This window comes from Malus sylvestris, chromosome 6, assembly GCF_916048215.2.
Source record: "Malus sylvestris chromosome 6, drMalSylv7.2, whole genome shotgun sequence".
Classification (NCBI taxonomy): Eukaryota; Viridiplantae; Streptophyta; class Magnoliopsida; order Rosales; family Rosaceae; genus Malus; species Malus sylvestris.
The window spans coordinates 23,086,654-23,110,585 of record NC_062265.1 but is presented as its reverse complement, the minus strand read 5'-3'; the positions used below and the strand labels follow the sequence as shown (position 1 = coordinate 23,110,585).

The 23,932-nt window shown below is 38.0% G+C and overlaps 1 protein-coding gene and 1 long non-coding RNA gene across 3 annotated transcripts; both read right to left on the bottom strand.

The window, feature by feature from the left end:
* Positions 1–5,120: 5,120 nt before the first annotated feature.
* LOC126627528 (uncharacterized) lies at positions 5,121–6,490 on the bottom strand. The gene has a single exon (XM_050297114.1). It carries the CDS (start codon positions 6,240–6,242, stop codon positions 5,289–5,291), a length of 954 nt encoding a protein of 317 aa, XP_050153071.1. The 5' UTR covers positions 6,243–6,490; the 3' UTR covers positions 5,121–5,288.
* A 14,170-nt stretch (positions 6,491–20,660) lies between these two features.
* On the bottom strand, positions 20,661–23,701 carry LOC126626900 (uncharacterized). Of its 2 annotated transcripts, XR_007624809.1 has the most exons (4): positions 23,492–23,701; positions 23,316–23,411; positions 22,767–22,833; positions 20,661–22,004 (listed from the first exon to the last, which is right to left on the bottom strand). It is a non-coding gene; the product is annotated as an uncharacterized LOC126626900 (long non-coding RNA). The 2 variants fall into 2 exon arrangements; XR_007624808.1 differs by having other exon boundaries at positions 23,316–23,701.
* Positions 23,702–23,932: the final 231 nt, after the last annotated feature.

Here is a 23,932-nt window from a genome sequence, read left to right as displayed (position 1 = left end):
CCCAGTTCAATTGTTAGCTCAAAAATATGAAGCTAGGATGGTTAAACCAGTCTTGGACTAGTTTGGGTTGCTTCGGAAACCACGAAAATGGGCTACCCTGTGTGCAGTGCACGTGGGTGCTGGGCCTGGGCCCGACTCAAATGTTAGCTAGGTTCATGCTGGCCACGGCTCGGGCCAGCTCGTCCTGGGGTTGGCCTTAGGGCGCATTGGGCTCGCACTAGCCTTGAGCCTACAAGGTCTAGGTTATTGCCTTGGCAATTGGAACTGCAACTTGGGTATCCTTACGCTGGGCTGAGCAAGACTCCCTTATGGAGCAGGCTTGGGCTCACTGCTGCAAGGTGGCATAGGCCTGGTCTTGTGGCTACAAGGTGAGGCTTCCACCATGGGCTCGGATCTCACCATGAGTTACCACGGTGGTTGCTGCCGTGGTGCCGCTCCGCTTGTCATCACGTTGAGCCTTGTGGATCACCGTGGTCCCAATTCTTGAACATTGGAAGTTCCATTCGCCATGGTTTCCAAATATCTTGTCATTGTACTTTTCTTTTACGTTTATTCAAAGAATTTTTGTATAAAAAATTCTAGAAATGAAAATGTACGAAAAATCTACGAATGAACAAAAAATGTGAAATCTTAAATGTGAGAGTCTTTGTCTTTTTCAAGCGTGTGAATCAAGACTCTCAATGAAAGCACCAATTTGTGGATGCAAATTTTACCCTTCTTCTCCTTTGAGGAAAATGCACCTACAAAATAATAACACCTAAGATTAAGGCCAAGAGCCTCACGCACCCACGATGAATTAGGGGGGGGGGGAGGGTTTTGGCCGAAGAATCTCCGATGCTAAAGTTAGAATTTGAGAGAAAGTGTTTAGAGAATTTTTGGGAGAGAATTGGACTTAGGTTTTTTGAGAAATTAGGGGCTATATATAGGGGTATGGCCGACCCTATTTGGAGAAATAAGGACCGACCACTTATGGTAGAATTTTGACCCTAATTGCAAGATATTATATCAAATAATATATTGCAATTAAGTTGGTAATTAATCAATTAATTTGAAAAGAATAATTGGGAGTTACTTTGTGGGTGAGGATTTGATGGGGATTGATGAGAGAGTTTTGAATAAATACCATTTTGATCACCTTTGATCTCAATTGAGCCGTTATTGTCCATTGCAAGGCGCGAGGAAATCCCAGTGTGCCTCAAAGGTAATTTTGTCTTTTTAATCCAAAAATCCACATGTCGCCTCCATAATTTTCTTGAATATTTTTGGCTCCTCAACATGAGTAGACTATCAAATTACAAATGATTGAGCTGATCTGAACTCAAATTTTGGCATCAACAACAATTTCTAGTGCATTATTTATAATAATTACATTATGATTTCCAGTAACATACTTCTAAATATGAATGTACCTATATATATATATATATATATATATATATATATATATATATATATATATAAATTTTTTTTTTTTTTTTTTTTTTTTTTTTTTTTTTTGAAGTGTCATCACAACCATTCAGCATCTCATTAGGTCCCCAAAACAAGTGTTGTATTCGAACCGCTTTGGATTGAATGAGACATTAGATAAACGCATTTTGACCGTGTATCTCTATTAGTGATGACAAAACCTAGGGGTATGGGTAATACGGTTACTCGCTCATTTAAAATTCATAGTTACGATTATACGTAATCGTTTAAATAAATAAACTGAGTATAACTGTTTACCCGTAATATAAATGGTGATTATATATGGGTATTACCCGCCGTCACAAAATAAGTAAATATACTAAAAAAAAAAAAAAAAAAAAAAAAAATTGTTGGAGTCGGTTGCCACTTTTCCTCTTCTTCTGTTTTCTCCTCCTTCCCCCTTATCTATTCTTCTCCTTGCTGCCACTGCTCCTAGCTATGGTTAGGGTTGGTGGTAGCCTCTTGCTCCTCTGGTTCTCGTTTTCTTTTCTTTTTTTCTTGCTTGTTTTTTCCTCTACCTTTTTGTTGTTTCCACCTTCTCCTCTCCTCTCTGGTGCCTATGATTTCATTTCACCAGCTCCCCCTTCTTCCTTTCCTTTTCTCTCCACCTCCTTTCTTTCTGATACTCCACATCCTATCCTTTCCACTTGGCTCTCTCCTCCATTGGTCTCACACCTAGATTGGGTTTCACAAATCACTACTGTGAACGCGAATCTTCGCGATTTCCATTTAGGAGGAAGATATGTAGAGCTTCGGATTTTCTCAATGCTCAGGTGTTCTCACCACCTTCTTGCCTCAACTTGGCCTTGTTGCCGTTGTCGTTCGTGGGTTGTTTCTCACGAGCTTCCTTCAGTTTGTGGTGCCGATCTTCGATGTGTTCTTTGGAGGTTGTTGCAGTCTTCTTTTTATCCCTTTTGGGGGGGGCTCGATTTGGCTTGATTTCAGGCCACTGGTTCAAGTTTGGTGGTTCTTCTTATGGCAGCAATGGCAAAGGTTGCAGTGGTAGAGGATCCAGGCTCTTCGGGTTTTTTCTGTTTTACTATTGGGCTTGGTTGTGTTGTACTTTGGAGGTCCATACTTTGTGGTTGTGTTTGTTTTGTCCGTGGGTCTCTCTCTTGTAAATATGTGTTGTTTGTAATAAAACAAGCAGCCTAATGTTCGTTCAAGTATTTTTTATAAAAAACTGTGAGGGCAAGATGGCCTCACCCGGCTTGCATATTTCAGCTTCCATATATTTCAACCGAGAGTTACATGTGAAAAGCTCAAGCTTAGCAGCAGTCAAAAATTAAGTTGTAATTCCAGATTTACCTGGAAATCTGAAAAACCGAGGTTTTAAATCAGCCAACAGTTGGACAAGGTTCTTCAGAAATCCTCCCCATAATACACACTGTGACCAAATATGATTTGCTTATATCGTTTGGTTAATGTGTGGTTGTTTGTAGTAAGTAAGATGGAGACTCGAAGATGAATTTGAACCACATTATTATTAACTAATTGTGAGGCTAAACTCACCACCCTTAGTATAGTAATATCGTTTGTTCAAGAAAAGAAAAAAAGAAAAAAAAGATAGAGACTCAAAGCGAGAACCATTAATCTTGATTAGATTTGGACCAAAGTGAATCTAGCTTGGATGATGACCGTGGTAGGAAGAGAAAAACACATTTGAAGGGAAAAAAAAAAAAAAGGTTTTGTGGGGAGGTGAAAGTTGTCCCTAACCATTGGAAAACTAGGCTAGCATCTGGCTCCAATATTGGTGCTTCATCTTTATGTTCACATTTTAGAACATATCCTCTATTAAGGACAAAGAAAAAGAATCAGGTTTAACTGGTGATGGGTCTGTTAGACGTGGTGAAAATATTATATTATATTACTTTCATTGATAACAGCTAAAATTATCTTCCATAAATTATTATTTTAATTTTTGGAATGGTATGAGTACTTAAAAATTGAAATACAAAAATGCATGTTAAATGTTTCTATAACAGTGTTTAACTATCAGAAAAGGAAAATTATGACAAATTTATTTTTTATTCAACATGTTAAAAAAAGAGTAAACAGTTAAAAAAGGGTAAATGGTAAAAAATGGGTAAACGTGTTAAAAACGGGTAAATGAATAAATGGCTATGCGGTTACGATTAAATGAGTAAGCGGTTATGGGTACAGTTAACCATTTATAAACGGTTATCTCATACCCGTTTATGCAATTACCAAACGCGTAAATGGTTATGTGGGTAAGGGTTTAAATGGTTATGAGTAAATAACCGCAATTACCTGCACGCCTTAAGCATTGCCCATCTCTAATCTCTATATCGTCAATTTCCAATATACCTAGCCCTATCTGTAACATCTCATGGATTATGTACGTATACCATTTTTGTCCTTTTTAAACCATGCATCCTAGTGGTGTCATGGAAGTGGGAAGCAACTTGCATGAAATAGTTCTATGTGTTGTGACGTCTTGGACTAAAATGCAATGCTACACATAGAGAAATTTATACATAATTTAATTCTTAGATCAGGACGTTATGATGATGGTGAACCCATTCTATACAATTCATTCTCCATTGTACTAATCTAGTTTAGCAATAATGAGCATTATTTTAAACCAGAATGTACAGCCCTTTAGACCCAAAAATAATGGAACATTCAGTTTCTAGATGTAGAAGCAATATCCTAATTAAGCAGCTTCATTGCAGGATCTTAGAAACCAAAGCCGGACTAAATTAACAAGCTAAAGTATGTTATATTGTTAAAATATGAAAGTTACTAAATTAACAGGCAGACCAAACCCGGATTATTCGAGGTTGTGTCATCAATTTAAGAAAATAGCTATTGTACAAAAGCAAAAGTTTGGAGTGCGCAACCTAAAAGTTTAGGGTTTAGGTTGAACAAAAATCTAGAAGTTGAACAAATATTTGTGTGGTATCACCAACTAATTCACGTGTATGTATTCATATATATATATATATATATATATATATATATATATATATATATATATTATTTCAGTAATATCTACCGTGTTGTCACCCTTATATATTATAAGAGGTAAATTAATTTGGATTTGGATTCCATCCGAATCCAAATTGTAGGGATCCTAGGGATCCTTACATCTTAGACATTCATTATGTATCATATGGTCAAAAATCATTTGATTTTTTTATTTAAATTAAACACAAATAATACTGAAAACTAGATGCATGATGTACGATGAACGGCTAGGAGATCCTCACAAAATAGATCCGAAAATGATCTTCTTTCAATTAATTTTATCACGAAACAGGCTGATTATAACACCCAAATAAAAGTTTGAGAGAGTTAATTGACCAAGGCACACATATTGACCAGATTAGGGTAACCATTAATGAAATCGTCAAAGTTGCTAAACCCCTAAGCGATATGATAAATAATAGCATGGGTCTTAGCACACTATATATTAACATGAGAACCAAATTAATGAACCAAACTAATGAACCAATATACTATATATCTACATATCCATGAAAAAAAAAATATTATACTATATTAAAAAGTGTAATGTTTGGGAGATCAATTATTTAGATCAAATTTTGCAAACATATGACTTAATTGTTAATGATTGGATTATTATTTACGTATTAATTAAGGTGCTTATTTTTTAATGACACATCACATGATTTGTAAAAATAATTTAAAAAATGGTCTATAACATACTATGTACATAAAAAGGTAAAAAACGTATTACATACCGACACACACATAGGATATATATAAGTGTGTGTGTGTGTGTGTAAAAATTCGTATTATTCATATTCTACAGCTATATTTAATAAAAATATTAATTAAGCACATGAAATACCAATATTAGCAGTACTAGAAGCTGTAAATCGCTCCGATCCAGTTCTTCTGACCAACGTCCCAATCTCGGGGGAGAGGCCACCGAAATCAAACTCGTGAGGAACCACTTCTTGAATTGTCGTAAGTGCACCTGTTGTGTCGTAGACAACGTAAAATCCATCCTTGATATTTGCTTGCTGATGATCTTGGGCTCTAAGAACGACACCAGAATTGTTATTATTACTTGGTTTATTATTAGGCTTGAACACAGAGCGCAGGAGCTTTTGAATCGAACGAGAGAGCTTATTTGATGAGGGTTTCTTGGTGGAGGCTGTGGTGGCTGGTTGTGGCGGAGGAGGAGGAGCTCGGCGGTCGGACAAATGAGGCATTGACATGGTTCTGCATGATATGGCCGAGTCGAGTTGGCGTTTGAACGAGTCGAGCTCGAACGAGTCGTACAGTGAGCTGCCACAATCCCACACAGGCTTAGGCTTATTCGCTGCTACAACTTTGGATTCATATGCTTTGGGGTCTTGAACTTTCTTCTGATTTAAATGAAGAGCAGGACGAGAGTCAAACTCTTGCTGTGAGCGTCGACGTGGGTTTGAGCATAAGTGCTCTTTAGCACCAATACTATAAGCTTCTCCTCCGTCCATTACTTTAGATTGGTTTATTGCTTTATGCTCTTGATCATCAACTCTCTTTTGATTCAGTTGAGGGGCAGGACGAGAGCCAAACTCTTGTTGTGAGCGACGGTGCCGGTTTGAGGACAAATTCTGTTTAGCACTAACGCCATAAGCTCTTCCAACTTCCGTTGCTTTAGATTGAGTTATTACTTTGTGATCTTCATCAGCTCTCTTTAGAAGGGCATAACGAGAGCCGAACTCTTGATCTGATTTTCGATGCGGGGTTGATGATAAATGCTCTTTACCGCTCGAGCTATACGCGCCGACCTCCATAACTTCGTAATCGATCACAAAGAAAGATCTAGAGAGAAAAGTAGAGAGAAGCAAGAGGTGGTGGTGGTAAGTTGGAGAAGGTTTGAGAGATAGGTTTTATATATGTGTAATTATTTGGGGTTTTGAAAATGGTTGGTGAAGGATCAAACGCGTTGGTTGTGAGTTTTATGGTGACATGTAAGTAAGAGGGAGAGGAGGGTAGCTGCTTGCAAATTGCAGTCTTCACGGCCTTAACACATGGGACCATTACTTTTAGTTTCTGCCTTTTGCCGTGTGCAACCTTTCCAATTAAGCTTCCAATTTATTAAGCCCTCGGATCATTGAAATGGAGAGACTGAGTTGGCCTTTGACTTTTCTGTATTTCGTAATTGCAGTCTTTGTGATATCATTAGTATTATGATCGTGATTATATTAATTATCATTCATGACCAAAATGTGGGAAACAAGAAACAGAAAACAAAGGGAAATTAAAGATAATTTAAAAATAAAATAAAATAAAGTTGTTTCGACTTGCTTAAAGTAAAAGCCGATGCATGTACCGCTATTTTTTATTTCCAATATAAACCAATTAGAACACAAGCCTTAACGGGGGAGGTTTCTTAGAAAGCAGGCAAAATAGAGAGACTATATATGATAGGCTTCAAATCAACTTGTTAATGAGTTAGTTCGTTATCAAATCACGTATTAAGAACTCATTAATGAGTCAAGTTGTTATAGAATCATCCGTTAAAATCATAAATATGGCACAAGAACGACACGAATACGATCCGTTTGTCAGGTCTAGACATTATGCATGACAATTTCTTGCACGACACATTAATCTACACGCAAATAACAGGTTCCATGACAACATGTTAACGAGCCTGGTCGTTATTGGGTTACTTATTAAGAACCCGATAAGATAATTGATTTGATACGATATGATCCGTTAAAATAACGATTATGACACGAACACGATCTGTTTGTCCACTCTAAAAAATTATATAATAAGAAAGAGGGATATTTGTTGTCGGTAAATTGGGTTATATGTTAAAAACAAAAAAAATATACTGTATTGGATACAAGTGATGGTGAGCGAGGGAAAAATCAAGCTTGGAGCATCGAGATGAATACTTTTGCGTGTAAACACTCATGCGAATTAATATTTTTTAATTACAGCATGAAGTTTGACCAACTACAAAATTACAGCAAGAATATGTACCCATGACGTGACCACATTGTGCATCATATCCCATTTTTAATATCAGCACAGATATTTCCCATACAGTTGATCCATAAAGTCTTAAATTAATCGATTGTGCATCATATCCCATTTTTAATATCAGTATAGATATTTCCTGGAAGGTCAAGTTTGGAGTTGTCAAAATTAAATTTAGTTTACAAATTTAATTTGCATAATATTATTTTTATATAAAAAAATTTTAATTTAGGCACCCAAAAAGATTGTTTTTTTTTTCTTTTTCAAAAACTGCGATCCCTCTAATAGTAGAAAATAAGAAGCAGAGTATACCATACTTCTCAAAATATGTTTTTTTTTGTCAAAAAGGCGGAATGAATAGTATCATTTAATAAAACTTTCTAAAATTCAATAATACCCTCACATTTTTTTAAATAAAAAACAATTTTTACCTTCACTGGTGTAGCCTATTTTATCTGACAAGGTTAAAGGGGGCTGGCGGCAAGGGTAGAGAGATTGAGAGAGATGTGTTTGTAAAATTGTAGGGGAATATGCGTGTTATCCCTCCTACATAGTGCCTTTATTTATAGTAGTAAAAGGAGAGAAGAAATTCCTTTATCCCCAAGGAATACAAGTTGTAATAGGAAAGGATAACTAAAATCAAATATAATCTAAGATTTACACAATCACATATAAACTGGGAAAGTTTACAACACCCCCCCCCCTTGAGTGTGTAAATACTCAAGGTAGATTCAACGTCATGCAGAAGTTGAGGAAGTTGACTCGTCGGCACTGATTCTAAGGAACAACGCTTATCCTTAATAAGGTTGGAACTTGCATAAGTAAGTGAGTCTCACTAAAAAAAACCCTAAGGTTATGGCAAAAACTTGAGTAGGGACAAAATGCATAGTCTAAGGAAAAATGTGTGAGAAATGCAAAGTTAAAAGAAACATTTACGGGACGTTATCAGGGATATGACCAGCTCAAGGTGAGTGCCTCGTTAAAACCTAGTTAGGTAGCAAAAACCCAATGGGAAAAATGCTCCTAATCGTAGGGAAAAAGAGTACATTAAGATCAAGCAATTATTCTTCAGAATACTCCCCCTGAGTTTGACACAATTCCAAAGAGAAATAGCAATGTTACAACTTAGAAAGTTTACACATACCAATTCCATGAACAAGCTTCTAAAACGTCGTCTTCGGCAGTGATTTGGTGAAAAGGTCGACCAGATTGTCTTGTGAACGGATTTACATGACTTCAATCTTCTGATACTCTTATTGTTGATGTGAAAAGAAGAACTTCGGCGCAATGTGCTTGGTGTTGTTTCCTTTGATGTAACCCTTCTTGAGCTGTTCGATGCATGTTGCATTGTTTTCAAAGATCATCGTTGGGACATCAACGGCGGGGTAAAGATCACAGGAGCTTCGAATATGGCCCATAACTGCTCTTAACCAAAAGCATTCCCGATTTGCTTCATGTAAGGCGAGAATTTCAGCATGGTTAGATGAAGTGGCAACTAAGGTATATTTAGTTTACCTCCAAGAGATTGCGGTGCCTCCAATAGTAAAGACATAGCTTGTTTGAGAACGCGCCTTGTGCGGATCAGACAAGTATCCTGTGTCAGCATAACCAACAAGGCGAGAATCGACTCGAGAAAGAGGGGGTACGACATCACTCGAGGATCCATAGGGATAGAATAAGCTCAAATCCATAATACGCTTGAGGTAACGAAATATGTCTTTCACGCCAGTCCAGTGTCTGCGTGTTGTTGCATTAATGTATCTTGCCAAAAGATTAACAGCGAATGAGATGTTGGGTATAATGCATTGAGCTAATACAATAAAGTGCCTATTGCACTTAGATAAGAAACTTCAGGTTCCAAAATCTCTTCATCATCCTCATTTGGACAGAAGGGATCTTGTTTTGCATCTAGCGATCAAACGACCATAGGAGTACTCGAAGGCTTTGCTCTATCCTCATTAAAGCGGCACAACACCTTTTGGGTGTAGTTCGATTGATATACTAGGATTCCATCCGAACAATGCTCTATCTCGAGACCGAGACAGTATCAAGTCTTACCTAGATCTTTCATCTTAACTTCCGACTTCAGGTGCGCGGTAGTTCTTGCGAGCTCTTCAAGAGTTCCGATGAGATTCATGTCATCGACATATACTGATCCGGAATGTGACTTCTTAATGAACACACAAAGGCATAGTTCGTTGTTCACATATCTCTGACTAGTCAAATACTAATTCAGACGGTTATACCATATTCTTCCAGATTGTTTCAAACCATAGAGTAAACGTCTCAGCCGAATTGAGAACGTGTTTCGAGGTTTAGAAATATTTATACCAGTCAATGTAAGTCCTTCGAGAACTTTCATATAAATTTCTGTAACAAGATCCCTATAAAGATACGCGGTTACTACGTCCGTAAGCTGCATACTCAGTTTTTCAGAAACTACCAAACTAATAAGGTAGCGAAAAGTAATCACATCCATAATGGGTGAATAAGTTTCATCATAGTCAATCCCGGGGCGTTGTGAGAAGCCTTGTGCAACAAGACGAGCTTTGTAACTCACAATTTCGTTCTTCTCATTACGCTTTCAAACGAAACCCACTTGTAGCCAACACGCTTCACATGTGGAGGAGTAGAAGCTACAAGTCCAAACACCATACGTTTTGCAAGCAGATCGAGTTCGACTTGGATTGCTTGTTTCCAGTTTCACCAATTAGTTCTACGTCAACATTCATCAATAGAATGCGGTTCAATGTCATTGCTCAACATGATCCCAGTTACTACTCCATATGTTAATGCATCGTCAACAATCACCTCATTTCTACGCCATACATCATCTAAGCTAGCATAATAGACCGAAATCTCACGATTCTCGAGAGGGGGATTCGTCTCTTCAAGGACACTTCCATAATCTAGAATTTCCTTATGAGTTGGATAAAATGAGTAAGCGATAGTCGGATTCACGGTAGGCTCGTCAGAACTTTGTGTCGTGGATTCCTCTTCGGGGGGTGTGATTCCTTTGAACCAAGGGGTCTGCCACGCTTTTTTATAGGGGCAGATGATTGGCAAGCCGTTAATGTATGTGGATCACCAAGATTAGTGCCTCAAGCCTCCAGGAGGAAAGTCAGTCGTACATTTGGTACATCCATCTTTGCAAACGCATTCGTAGTTGGAATATGTGATCTTGGCACGCGTGCTAGATCGGTGAAAGCATCTGGCATGCTTTGAGCTATGCTTTGAAGATCTAATATGTGTTGCACTTTAGTTTCAGACTGAATGGTGCGGGGATCTAAATGAGGCAAAATATGGGTCATCCAAGATAATTCGTGTCGTTCTTCAGGAATGTTGACGTTCTTACCTCCCCTTAACGATGGAAAGACTGTCTCATAGAAGTGACAATCCACAAAATGAGCTGTAAACAGATTGCCTGTCAAAGGTTCTAAGTAACGAATAATCGAAGGAGAATCATATCCGACATAGATTCCCATCATTCGCTGAGGCCCCATTTTTATATGTAAGGGCAGCGAGATCAACATATATATTGCACAACCAAAGATGCACAGATGGGATATGTCAGGTTCGTATCCGGTAACCAACTAAATGGCAATGAATGGTTGTGTCGCAATAGGCTTTAGGCGAACCAACTTTCCTGCGTGCAATGTTGATAACCTCTGCCAAGCCGTTATGGGTTTGAACGTGGGGTACAGGATGTTCAACTTCAACCCCAATCGACATGCAATAGTCATCAAAAGTTTTAGATATGAATTCTCCAACATTATCCGATCAAATAGATTTGATCGAATAATTAGGGTGGTGAGCCCTGAGCTTGATAATCTGAGCCAACAGTTTGGAGAATGCAACGTTCCTTATGGACAACAAGCACACATGTGACCAATTTGTGGAATCGGTCCACAAATGTCCCCCTGAATCCGTTGTAGAAAAATAGGAGAATTCGAACGAATTTTGTCATAAGAAGGCTAAGTAATAAGCTTTCCCATGGAACATGTTTGACATGTGATTCTTTGTATCAAACCTAAACTTCGGGTTAGTGGATGCTCGTGTGATGATTTGACGATTCGGCGCATCACTATTCATCCAGGATCTCCCAAATAATCATGCTAAAGTGTAATTTCATGTGCAGTCTCAGTAGTAGGGTCGGCCACATAATGGCATTCTAAGGGGCATATGGCCATAGTATACAAACCAATCGGGATACGCTCCATCTTCTTTAGAATACGCTTCTGGCCATATTCGTAGGAAGTTATGCACAGAAATTCAACTATGTTTTCTACGCGGGTTTCAGCGTGGTAATTGTTATCTCTAATGTCCTTGAAACTTAACAACGTTCTTCCAAAATGTGAAGAATATAGTGCCTCAGCAATGGTCAATATTGTACCATTGGACAACATTATCAGTGCTTTACCGTATCCTTCTATCAGGTTTGATAGGCTTGAGAGGGTTGTCAGAGGTGCATTCTTAGGTATGAAATTAGTGAAATAGATGCGTTCATGTAATACGGTGTGCGTGGTTGCACTATCTGCTAGACAACTAACTTCCCCACTAGTCATACCTAGAATGAAAAATTAATTTGAATCGGTCATAAAAGTTATAAAAACAAATAGCAATTCAAAATAATTTCATTTATTCAAGGATGGTAATTAATTAAAACTTAATATCCAAAAACAAATCACCAACAAATAATCCAAACATAAAGAAAAATTGTTCAAAAATCAACCAAAAGCAAATGAGGGTTTGGCCACTAGGTGGAATTTGGCCCCATTGTGCAATTTTAACTAACTAAAATTGTTTATGTCTAAGATTCTAGTCTTCTATAGGGGTAGTATCCTCTTGAAAATCAGAAACCTCCATCCTTGTAGTCTCCGGTTCGTCCACTTACACAAAGTTTGATTCATACTTTTTACGATGAGAATGATATTTAGCTACAACCTTCTGGGGAGCTCGGCAAACACGGGACCAATGGTCATTTGAACCACAGCGATAGCACATGTCCGCATCTATGGTTTCAGGTGCTTTGTCCTTATTCTTGAAGTTCGGGGCCCTAGGAGCAAGATTTGAGCGTTTCTGGCTTCTGGCCGCCCCTACCATGCCTTTTTCGTGTTTTGGGCTTTGGTTTGTGCTATAATGTGCTTCAGGCATAACAGTCGTCGTAGTAGGTCAAGCTTGATGATTCTTCATCAACAGCTGGTTCTGCTTTTCAGCAATAAGTAAAACAGAGATCAAATCTGAGAATTTAGTGAACTCCGAGCTCTATATTGTTGTTGCAGGACAATATTAGAAGCAGAGAAGGTCGAATAGGTCTTCTCCAGGAGATCCTCTTCGATCAAAGTTTCATTACAAAACTTGAGAAGTGATCGGACTCGACAAACTTCAAAATTATATTCATTCACAGACTTAAAGTCTTGGAAGCGCAAATGCTGCCATTCATGTCTTGCTTTAAGCAAGAATATGTCCTTTTGGTGATCAAAACGATCAGCCAAAGCGACCCATAGTGCACGTGGATCCTCTTGAGCAAGGTATTCAGTTTGCAAGGTGTCATGGATATGTCTTTGGATAAAGATCATAGCGTTGGCTTTTTCAGCCTCGCCAACAGGGTTGTCTGTCTCTTCTTCAATGGCGGGACACAAGTTCTTTGCAATGAGGTGGAGCTTCACATATTGAACCCACTTGAGATAGTTCCTTCTAGACGTTTCCAAAGCGGTGAAGTCAAGTTTGTTCAAATTCGACATGTTCCTATCACAAAATAGATGGACAAGATGTGGTAGCGTAATGGAGAAAGATCAATCCATTCACATAGGAGTAGAACATACAGGTTCTAATAGACATGTATTGGTTTAATTTTGCATAAAAAAAACTTCGGGTTTTCATAGGTGATGTTTTTAAGTGAAAACTTCAGGTTTTCAAACAAGTCATGTTTTTAAGAAACTTCAGGTTTCAAAATAATTTATGAACTTCAGGTTCATATGTTCCTGCATGCAAACACAAATATATACACATAAATATGCAACAAGAAAGTATGCAAATAGAACTTCGGGTCTATAATTAAAATTGAATTAATTATTTGGACTTTGGGCCAAATTTAAAGTGTGGGTGAAAAAATATAAAACCCAAATTGTTTAAAAATTATTAAACAATCGAAGCTCAAGGCCCAAAAATATAGACCAATGCCAATGGGTGGGCTGAGCAATTTCGGTCCGTGTAGCCCAGGCCCAAAAAATTAGGCTGGGGTGTCTCGAGTGCAGGTTGCAGGCCCATGGGGAGGAAAAAAAAAGCTTTTTTTTTTACTGGCCGAAGGAAACAGCTGGGCCCAAGAGATAGTGGCCCATATAGGGGTTCAAGCCCAAGGTAGCAAACGGGCTACCTTGAAAGAAAAATGAGCCAAGCCTAGGGGAAGACGTGATCTAGTCGGTCGTAGCATTTGGGCACACCATAGCCCTCGGCCTGGTGTCTTGTGTGGGCCAAACCAAAAAAAAAAGAAAGCAGGCCAAGTAATAGAGCCCAATAAGGCTCGGGTTAGGTCCAAAGTCACCCCAGTTATAGCTGGGTGCATTCGCCAAGGGAGAAAGTCGACACCACCGCTTCAGGCGGTCGTGCTTTAAGACAATGGTGCTCAGGGCGAGTCTATGGGTCGTCGAAGACCTCGAAGATGAATGGAGATTGAAAGAATACGTTTTCGTAAAACCCTAGAAATTCGAATCTGGTTTTTAGAAAAATCTGATGAGATTTAATCGAATCTGAGTCAATCGATGTCGGGGAAAAGCTTCAGGCCATCAAACATGGTGACCCATGGTGTGAGGATAGGCTGCAAGCCAACCTACAATGGTGGAGACGCCGTGGAAGGCATCGGGGTTTCTAGGTTTCAACCTGAAGCATGCGGCTCCAGCTTGGGGACTTGGTGCTTGGCTCGGTGCGACCATCCAAGCTTCAGACTTGGTTCAAGGCGCGAGGTCATGGGTTCAAAAAACCCAGATTGTGATTTCTGATTTCTTTTTTTTTTCTTTTTTTTTTTTCAATTCAATTCATATATAATTCAATTTAATGCATATGCAATTCAATAATTTTAATGCATGTACATATATTTGATGCAATTCATGGCAAATATCAAATTCACATAATTCAACTATTATGAATATAATGCATACACAATTTATGTAGAATCTAAAATTCGAAAGACATAAAGTTGGGTCATGTATTATGGTGAATGTTCATGCTATTAGGGCCGCAAAAATATCGAGATAAAAACCGTTGTTTTGAAAGAACCTGATTGCGTGATGATATGGATGAACTGGTTTGATGCAGAAAATCTCCTTGTCAAATTCCTAAGCACAACAGTAGAAGCATGTTGATAACGTGTTATAGCCTATTTTATCTGACAAGGTTAAAGGGGGCCGGCGGCAAGGGTAGAGAGATTGAGATGTGTTTGTAGAATTGTAGGGGAATGTGTGTGTTATCCCTCCTACATAGTGCCTTTATTTATAGTAGTAAAGTGAGAAGAAATTCCTTCATCCCCAAGGAATAGAAGTTGTAATAGGAAAAGATAACTAGAATCAAAGATAATCTAGGATTTACACAATCACATATAAACTAGGAAAATTTACAACAGTCACTACATTGTCCAATGTCCTCCACCTCCACTAGTCCACTATATCAAACACAACCGTCCTCCACCCCTGACAACACGTTAGCGACAACACGTAACCTCCAGCCACCACACCAAGGCCACCCCCAACCATTCATCCATTATTCGAAGACACTGTCCTACGGGGCCAATCACTAGTTATCAATAAAAAAGCATAAGCAAGGTATACCACGCTTATCAAATCAATGGTTTTAAGGAAAATTAATGAAAAGGGCTTGAAAACTTTGAGTTTTCACGATAAGGACAAAATAAAGGGTAAAGTGAATAGTACAATGTTTGACTTTTTAGTTAAAAATGTGGTTTTTCGTTAAAGTGAACAGTACCGCGACCTTGTTAAAACTCCCAGGTTTTTATCAGAAGCAAAGTGAATAATATACCTTTTAATACAACTTTCTAAAATTCAATAATACCCTCAATTTGTTTTTTAAATAAAAAGACAATCTTTACCCTCACTACATTGTCTAATGCCCGCCGCCTCCACTAGTCTACTGTATCGAACGAAACCATCCTCCACCCCCTACTACACTTTAGCGACCACACCTAACCCCCAACCACGGCCAGCTCTAACCATCCATCCATTATTCGAAGACATTGTCCCACTGTTTATCTACTGTAGATTGCAACGATGAAACGATGATGGTAGGTTTTGTATGATATACAATGGACTTGTGAAAGTCGATATGATACCATGGTGGACCAGTGGTGGTGGATCTAACGGCAAAGTAGCAAAGTGGCAGATGGTGAAGGGCGGAGTGGTTGAGTGACAAACGACGGAGGGCGTAATGGCAGCCAAAAAAGGGTGAAGTGACAGAGCAAGAGATTCCCTCAACTCTGAGAGAGAGAGAGAGAGAGAGAGAGAGAGAGAGAGAGAGAGAGAGGGGGGGGGGAGAGAATGAGAAAGGATGAGTGAATCGGATGGAAAAAAAAAGGGAGAGATGATAGAGTGACGGAAAAAAAACAAAGAAAATTTGGGAATTGAAGAGAGAGAATGTTTGGAGATGCTCTAAGAATTTAGCATATATAATTTAAAGTGGAAGTTTAGTATCATATCTTGTTTGCCATTATACACAATCAAAACACTTTTACATAAAAATTTACCAAATGTTTTGACACTGCCGGACAAAAAAGGGTGAAGTGACGAAGCAATGAGATTCTCCTGAGAGGGAGAGAGAGAGAGAATGAGAAAGGAGGAGAGAATCGGAATAAAAAAATAAAGGGAGATGATATAGTGACGGAAAAAAAAAAGATAATTGGGGAAATTAAGGGATAGAAAGCTTGGAGATACTCTTAAGAATTTAGTATAATTTAAAAATGGAAGTTTAGTATCATATCCTTTCCAATATACACCAATTTTCATTGCAGAACAAAGGGCCAAATAAGGGAATCTTAATAAAAAGAGCTTCTCCAAACTTTTTATTAACCAAAAACCATCTATTAACTTTATTTAATAAAAAAGACTTAAATTTTAATAAAAATGACAAAAACTAAAAGAAAACAGCCCAACAATAAAACCCCACATGCAAAATAAAATTTTCTTTTCCAGCCATGCCCCTAGCTTCCGTTAGACCTGTTAGAATTATTTAGAATTAAACTTTCATTTATTTATGAATATGCCATTGCCTCATTAAAGCCTAACAATCACATAAAAATTTAAAATAAGTTAAACATTTTCTTAAGGATACAAATCAACACCCAATGTAATTAATTAGCTCCTAATGGTAAACCAGTTGAAACCAGTGGAAAGGGTGTGTTTGTGAAAATTAACATGGATGGAGTCCATGTTACCTCTTCAAGTTTTATGTCATCTAAAGACTATGTTGCCTTGGAAAATATCTTGAGAGTTAGAGCTAACGGCATCTTACAATTACAAAGACATAAACCTCTTGTGTAATTATAGCAAATAGTAAACATAATCATGTATGAATTATAACTTTTACCATATCTTTTGTTCTTTCTTCTATTATAGATATTGAGGGACAAGCTCCAGATTTCGAGAGTAAATGTGAAATGCTTTTAACCAACTGAGTTACAATTTTTTGTTATTTTAACCATATTTAAAAGGACGAACTTAGTAAAATCCGGGGTATATGTATACTAGCAGGATGTCTAGATGCTTATGTTGTCAAATTGTCAAATGATACCATTATTGACCGTATATATATATTTTTTATTAGAGCATATCATTCTAATTCTCCTTAAAATAAGGAGACATTATATATGAAACTGGACCAATAAGTATACACTATTCATGAAACCAAATCAAGAATGATACATTATTTCTAAAACTAAACCAATAGGTGGAAACTATTTATGAAATTAGACCAAGAAAAAGATACTATTTATGAAAATAGACAAAGAAAGAGATATTATTTATGAAACTGTACCAATTGCTATGCACTGTTTATGAAACATGACCAAGAACTAGGCACTATTTATGAAACTAGACCAAGAACTTAGTTGCTATTATGAAAGTGGACCAAGAACTAAGCCACTATTTATGAAACTGGACCAAACACTAGACACTATTTATGAAAGTGGACCAAGAACTAGACACTATTTATGAAACTGGACCAATAAGAAGATACTATTTATGAAACTAAACCAATAAATAGACACTGTTTATGAAACCAAATAAAAAATGAGGCACTATTTCTAAAACAAAACCAATAGGTGGAAATTATTTATGAAACAAGACCAAAAAAGAAACACTATTTATGAAACTGAACCAAGAACTAAGCATTATTTATGAAACTGAATCAAGAACTAGACACTATTTATGAAACTGGACCAATAAGTAAACATTATTTATGAAACTGGAAGAACAAATAGACACTATTTATGAAATCAAACAAAAAATTAAGTACTATTTCTAAAACTGAACCGATAGATGAATATGCATTATTATAGAGGATCTAAGAGGAGAGTGATTTATGGTTTTTTGTGTCTTAAGATGTGGTACTATTATTCGAGAAATGTCATAAATTTTGGAATTTCTCTCATAAAACACCAAATAGATGTCGGAAATAGTGCAGCTCCCTAAGTAATCAACTAACCTCTTTCGGCCCTTTGATATGGAATTTCCCTCATAAAACACCCAATGTGCCAAGAATAAAGATACCATATTTTACCAACGGGGACTTTTTTGCAAGCTTTCCAAATTAGTATAATCTAAAGTTGTCGAGACAAGCAAATCTATGATAAAAATATTATCAGATTTACAATCCTGGAACTGGGCTATCCCATGAGACAAAATAATAAAAATATAAGGCACAGGTGACTCAAATAAGAAGTTAGAACACTGGATATGCGTATGACCTTTGAGACTAGACAATGCTACAAAATATCCAAAGACATTGACAAGTCATCATAATCAAATTATTCACTTTCATCTTCATTTCAAACTTTTAAGCTCATAACAAAATGTGGCAAAAGCAACTATTAGCATCATCACATCTTTTTTTATATTCTTAAACCTCGAATCCTTTCCCCGTTGATACAACTTTGGAAAACCCATTTTAAATCAGCCTAAAACCCAAAATGGCATTCCAAAAACACAAAATTGAACTCAAATTCCACAATAAAACAGTAAAACCCATTTTCACAAAATATAGGAAGAAAGATTCGACATGGGACTGCAACTTTTTTATGAAGGCTATCTCGGTCGACTGCAATGCCAATGATCGAATCCCCGCCAACAACGGCAGGAAGTTGAACTTGAAGAGGCTCTCGAGCTCGCGATCGAACGACGTCTCTTGAACTAGTTTGGCTGGTGCTTCATCAATAGAAGATCTGCGTCGGCCGAGTACTTCACTTCCCTCCACCCTTTCGACATGAAGGAGAAGGCGTTGGAGGAGGCCGAAGCTTGGCCTTCCCTTCTGTTCGCATCAGGAATTTCTGTTGGGGATGTTTCCTGGCCGACGAGCACACAGCTCCCCGGGAGGTTGGCGCCGGTTGAGGGCTGCTGTCGGGCTTCTGCTTCGCTGTCGGGCTTTGTCGGGCAAGTCTCGTCGGGCAAGACTCTTCGGGCAAGACTCTTCGGGCAAGACTCGTCGGGCAAGGCTGAAAGAGAAGGACAGAGTTAACTTTGAAAGGTGCCTTCGTGGGGCCTTAGGTGTAGGCCTTGAGGCTCACAATCAAGGTTAACTTTTAAGTGCTCAGGCGTGCCACTGCCATCTTTAGTATGGCAGATGTGAAATAGATGTCAAGTTTTGGTTGTATATGTATATACCCGAGAAACCATGTTAGTTATAACAGGTGCCTTTGTGGGGCCTTAGGTGTAGGCCTTGAGGCTTCCTATCGACAACTAAACCAGTGCTCGAACACATCATATTTGTTCTCGTGAATGCATGAGTCTTTATAACTATTACACTTCTGATTACCCGAGTCTGAGAGGTAGAATGAACCCAAATAGGTGCCTTTGTGGGGCCTTAAGTGTAGGCCTTGAGGCTTCCCATTAGAGTTCGTTCTTATACTCAAACGTTCTAGACCGCAGAATGGGATGAATCCAAATAGGTGCCTTCGTGGGGCCTTAGGTGTAGGCCTTGAGGCTTCCTATTAGAATCCTTCCCATGCTTGAGCGTTCTATGATAATTATAATGTAATAGCAATAAGACTAAGAGGTAGGTCGATTACTTGCACCCCAAGTAACTTCGGACTTCTCGTTTATCAAGGATTGTCATGGATGGGTTAAGTCTACATAAGGTTCTTTTTTATGCCTTGAGGCCAAGGACTTTTAACTAATCAGATTTACATGCCCGAGGGCTTAGGACTTGGATCTGGTTTGAACACTGACGATATATTCAAATCGGATCCAAGTACTGAGAAAGCCTTTTAATAGTCATTTTGCTAGAAATAACTACTTGAATATAACTGGAAGTATACAACATATTGCTAGGCTAATGAATGAAAAGACAAAAACAAAGAAGGTCGGGCAAGGTTTAACCTTGTCGGGCAAGCTTGATCGTCTTGCAGGTTCCTATCTTTGTGGTTTATCAAGGGTATGAAAGCTTCAGGGAGGGAGAGAGATTTACAAAAAATGGATCGATACTACAGCAAGGTTGAACAAGGTAGCAGAGCTATTACAAGGGTTTGAGTGAAGGTTTATCCCGTGAGGGATGAAGGCTTGTCCCGAGAGGGATGAATGCTTTGGCTGACTACAGCTTTGTTTTGAAGGCATATCTGGCTTTGAGCAGAGTTTATGCTTGCATTTGTTTGTTTGATTGAGTGTCCTTATTCCTGGTTTTTATTTCTTCTTATATAGACAACTTGGCTTGGTCTCCTGTAGCAGCAACCTTGCCCGAATGTGGTTTGAAGGGTGATGACTTATCAGCTTTTTTACATGTACTGCCATCATAAAGCACTTTATGGGCTATGTAGCTGGTCAGTCTATACCACTTGGCCTTTGGGTAGGTAAGCAAGGGGTCTTCATGAGCTGCACCAAGTCAGAAAAGGCCCTTTCTGCCTTCTGGGCTTTGATTGGGGCCTCGACTGTCTTTCCCTTCGGGCCTCCTTTTGGGCCAGCTTCTTTCTTGAGCCCAAAGTTCAAGTTTTGATCCAAACTCCTTCCATGGCGAATGAAGAGTTGGATCTTGATTTAGTTTGAAGAGCAAATTACCTGGTCAATCAGAGAGCTATAGAATCAAGTGAGATCTCATTGATTTAATGGAGAAAAAGATTGGCGACTGGGGTGATGAAACGGGAAAATTGCATAGAGAAAAGAAATATGAGATCTGTAGAAAATGTACAAAGCTTTTATCTCTTTTCGTATGAAGTGAAACGAAACAAATAAACACAGTGTCAGGGTAAAATTGGAAACTCGGTCTTGGACAATTTTATTGGGGTGGTTTTATGTTGGGTTTGTCCTAACTATTAAATAAAATTAATGGATGATTTTTTATTAAAATTTAAAGTTTTGAAATTCTTTTTATTAGTTTTCTTGACAAATAAATCATATTCGAAGATTCCAAAAAAATAAAAAAAATATAAAATAAAAAATCATGTCTGAAATAGAGCATAAATGACAAACCCTAACGGGGAAGATCCTTAGAAGGCAAAAATCAAAACGACATATATTTATGACAAAAATATGTAATTTAATTTTATGCAACATATATATGCACATAATATCAAATAATTGTTAGCACGACTTATTAACTCGACAAGAAAATATATGAAAGTAATAGGTTTTGGGTTAACCTATTAACACGTCAGGTCGTTATCGAATCACCTATTAAGAATCCGTTACGAGTCGAATCATTATCGAGTCACCCCATTAAGATAACGGATTTGACATAAAACGATGAGAGCACGACCTGTTTGATAGGTTTATACATTAGGCGATCCATTAACCCAACACGAAAATAACAAATTTCAAATCAAACCATAAACAAGTCAGGTTGCTATCATCCATTGTCGCACGGGTCCCAAAAGCCAAGTACCATCCCCAATGTTCTTTACTAGATGTGGTTACAAAAGATGGGAACTCCTTTTTTTTGGAAGAGTGTGTATAGAGGTAGGACTATCATAAACAGGGGATCCTGTTGGCAAATTGGTAGGGCCGATTGTGTGAAAATATGGGAAGACCGGTGTCTTCCTATTCCCTCTCGTCTTCAGGTTAAAACACCACAACCCGGAATGTCCATTTAGACTCCAAATTGAGCTGTGCTGGTTGACACCAGAACGGTGACAAAGCCATAAAGTGTAGTTATGTAGAAATGTGAGTAAATTTAAATATAAAAGTGTCTAAATGTAAGACTGCGCTTGTGAGCGGGAATGAACTCATTTCCCACGTGATGTCAGAACATAAGTAAAGTACAAAAAAACTAGAATGAGAATTATACCATCGAAGGTACTCACCTATACCAACTTTTGCCAAGAATCCTCGTCAACACGAAAGCTCTGCTATTAAAATCTGGAGGGGTGAAAAACAAGGTAAGTGGGCCTAAAAATAAAAAGCTTTTTAAAAACGTAATAACCCCTCGCCATCAAACAAGTATAGTTTCCAAATATACATACTATGTACAGTATGAAAATACTTAACGTAGCTTGCAATATTCCAAGAATGGCATACATCGTAATATTGCATAAATAAACACATAACGACTGATATCACATAATCTTGCATAAACAAACATATCATATCGAGTGCTCATCGACATATGTTGATACACAAGTTCATGTAGAGATATTCTGACATGAACATGACTAGGTGTAATAATAATTTACGCTCGAATACTACAATCACATGAAGATTGGTGTTATGTGCATCACATACGAGTCATAATTGCCTATAGCAATCTAAGACAGGATTGGCACCTACAATGGATCCAAAGTGAGCATACTATGCAATGTGAACATACACGTGAAGCCTGGCCTTGGCCTGGGCGAGTAATAACACCAGTGTACCACACGATGATCAGATAATGTAATTAAAATCATGTAATGGTAAATCGATAATTCGATAATTCTAATCAACATAGTACTATTCATAGCCGTAAATTTAATTAAGGCATCTCCTTATAGTAAGCTTACATGTGCATCCCGTAGGATTATTTCATAATTTCTCAACAATATGACATTTCTTATAAACATTAATTTAATTATGGTAATCGCGTAAAAAATTCATTAATAAAAGAAAAGACACACTCACAAATACTAACAAACAAATACTCACTGATACTTGTGAGGAAGCAGCCATTCGAACTAGGAAAGCCGGAGTCTTCGATAGTAATTAATCACACCTAAGCATAATATCGAAACTCATTAGTAAAATTCCACTAAAACAATTAAATTTGAGAAAACAGAGTGCGAATTTGGAATCAGGGAGTCGAAATACGCTAAGAAAGGTCCCGAGTAATTTTTCGTAAAAAGTCAACAGTCAACCGAACCGCCTCGACAGTCAACTATGTTAAAACTTCGGAATTTCACTAAATGGATGTCAACAACGGACTCGGGATGTCGATATTAGCCTATGAAGGTTTCCGAGAAAATTTCGAAAGTCCACACAAGGAATAATTCAAGAATATTCCAAGAATATTCTAATTCCATTAAGGAACCAGGTCGAATTCGGGTCGCGGATCTTAGCTTTTTTTTTCTCTCTCTTTCTCTCTCAAGTCGAGTTGACCCGGAATAAAGCCTAGCTCTGATCAACCACAAAACTTCACTAAACTTGGTTATCCAATATATAAAATTAAAGCCCAAGAAATGAGGAATCGAAATATACCATTAGGTTCCTCGGCCGTGGCCGGATTGGCCTAAAAAGGCTCGAAAACCGCCAGATCCTTCGTCGGAAAACTGGATAAAAGCTCCCAAGGTGTTTCTTTATGTCAAACGTTATAATGAGGCCAAAAACGACATGACACTGTGATCTAGGTCAACCTACATCATTTCAAGGCTTACCTTACACAAAAAATCTTGAGGGTTCGCCAAGAACTTATCAGGGAAGAAAATGAACAGTGGTGTAGCCACTGTCAAGATATCGGGACTCCATAGTCTTGGCCTTGGTTCGAGATGCGAAGGGTCAGACGGTGGTGGAGGTCTAGGTTGGGAGATGCAACTTGTCGGAGTTGTCGATGTAATGTGGTAATGGTGGTGGTCTCGGTGTTGCAGAGGGAGGACGAGACAGATCAGAGAGCGAGAGAAATGAGAGCTGGGAGAGTTAGAAAGAGTCCAAGATTGTGGCGGAAGAGAGGAAACGTGGCAAGAAGAGAGTGGAGAGTTTGGGATGTGTGGGCCCCACAGACTAAATATAAATTATTAAAATAATAAAATATCCACAAAAAATTATTAAAATAATAATATAACAATATAATAATCATGATATATAAATATATATATATA

Excerpts from the sequence above, each read along its gene's own strand:
- LOC126627528 (XM_050297114.1), bottom strand. The coding sequence starts at position 6,242 with ATGGAGGTCGGCGCGTATAGCTCGAGCGGTAAAGAGCATTTATCATCA.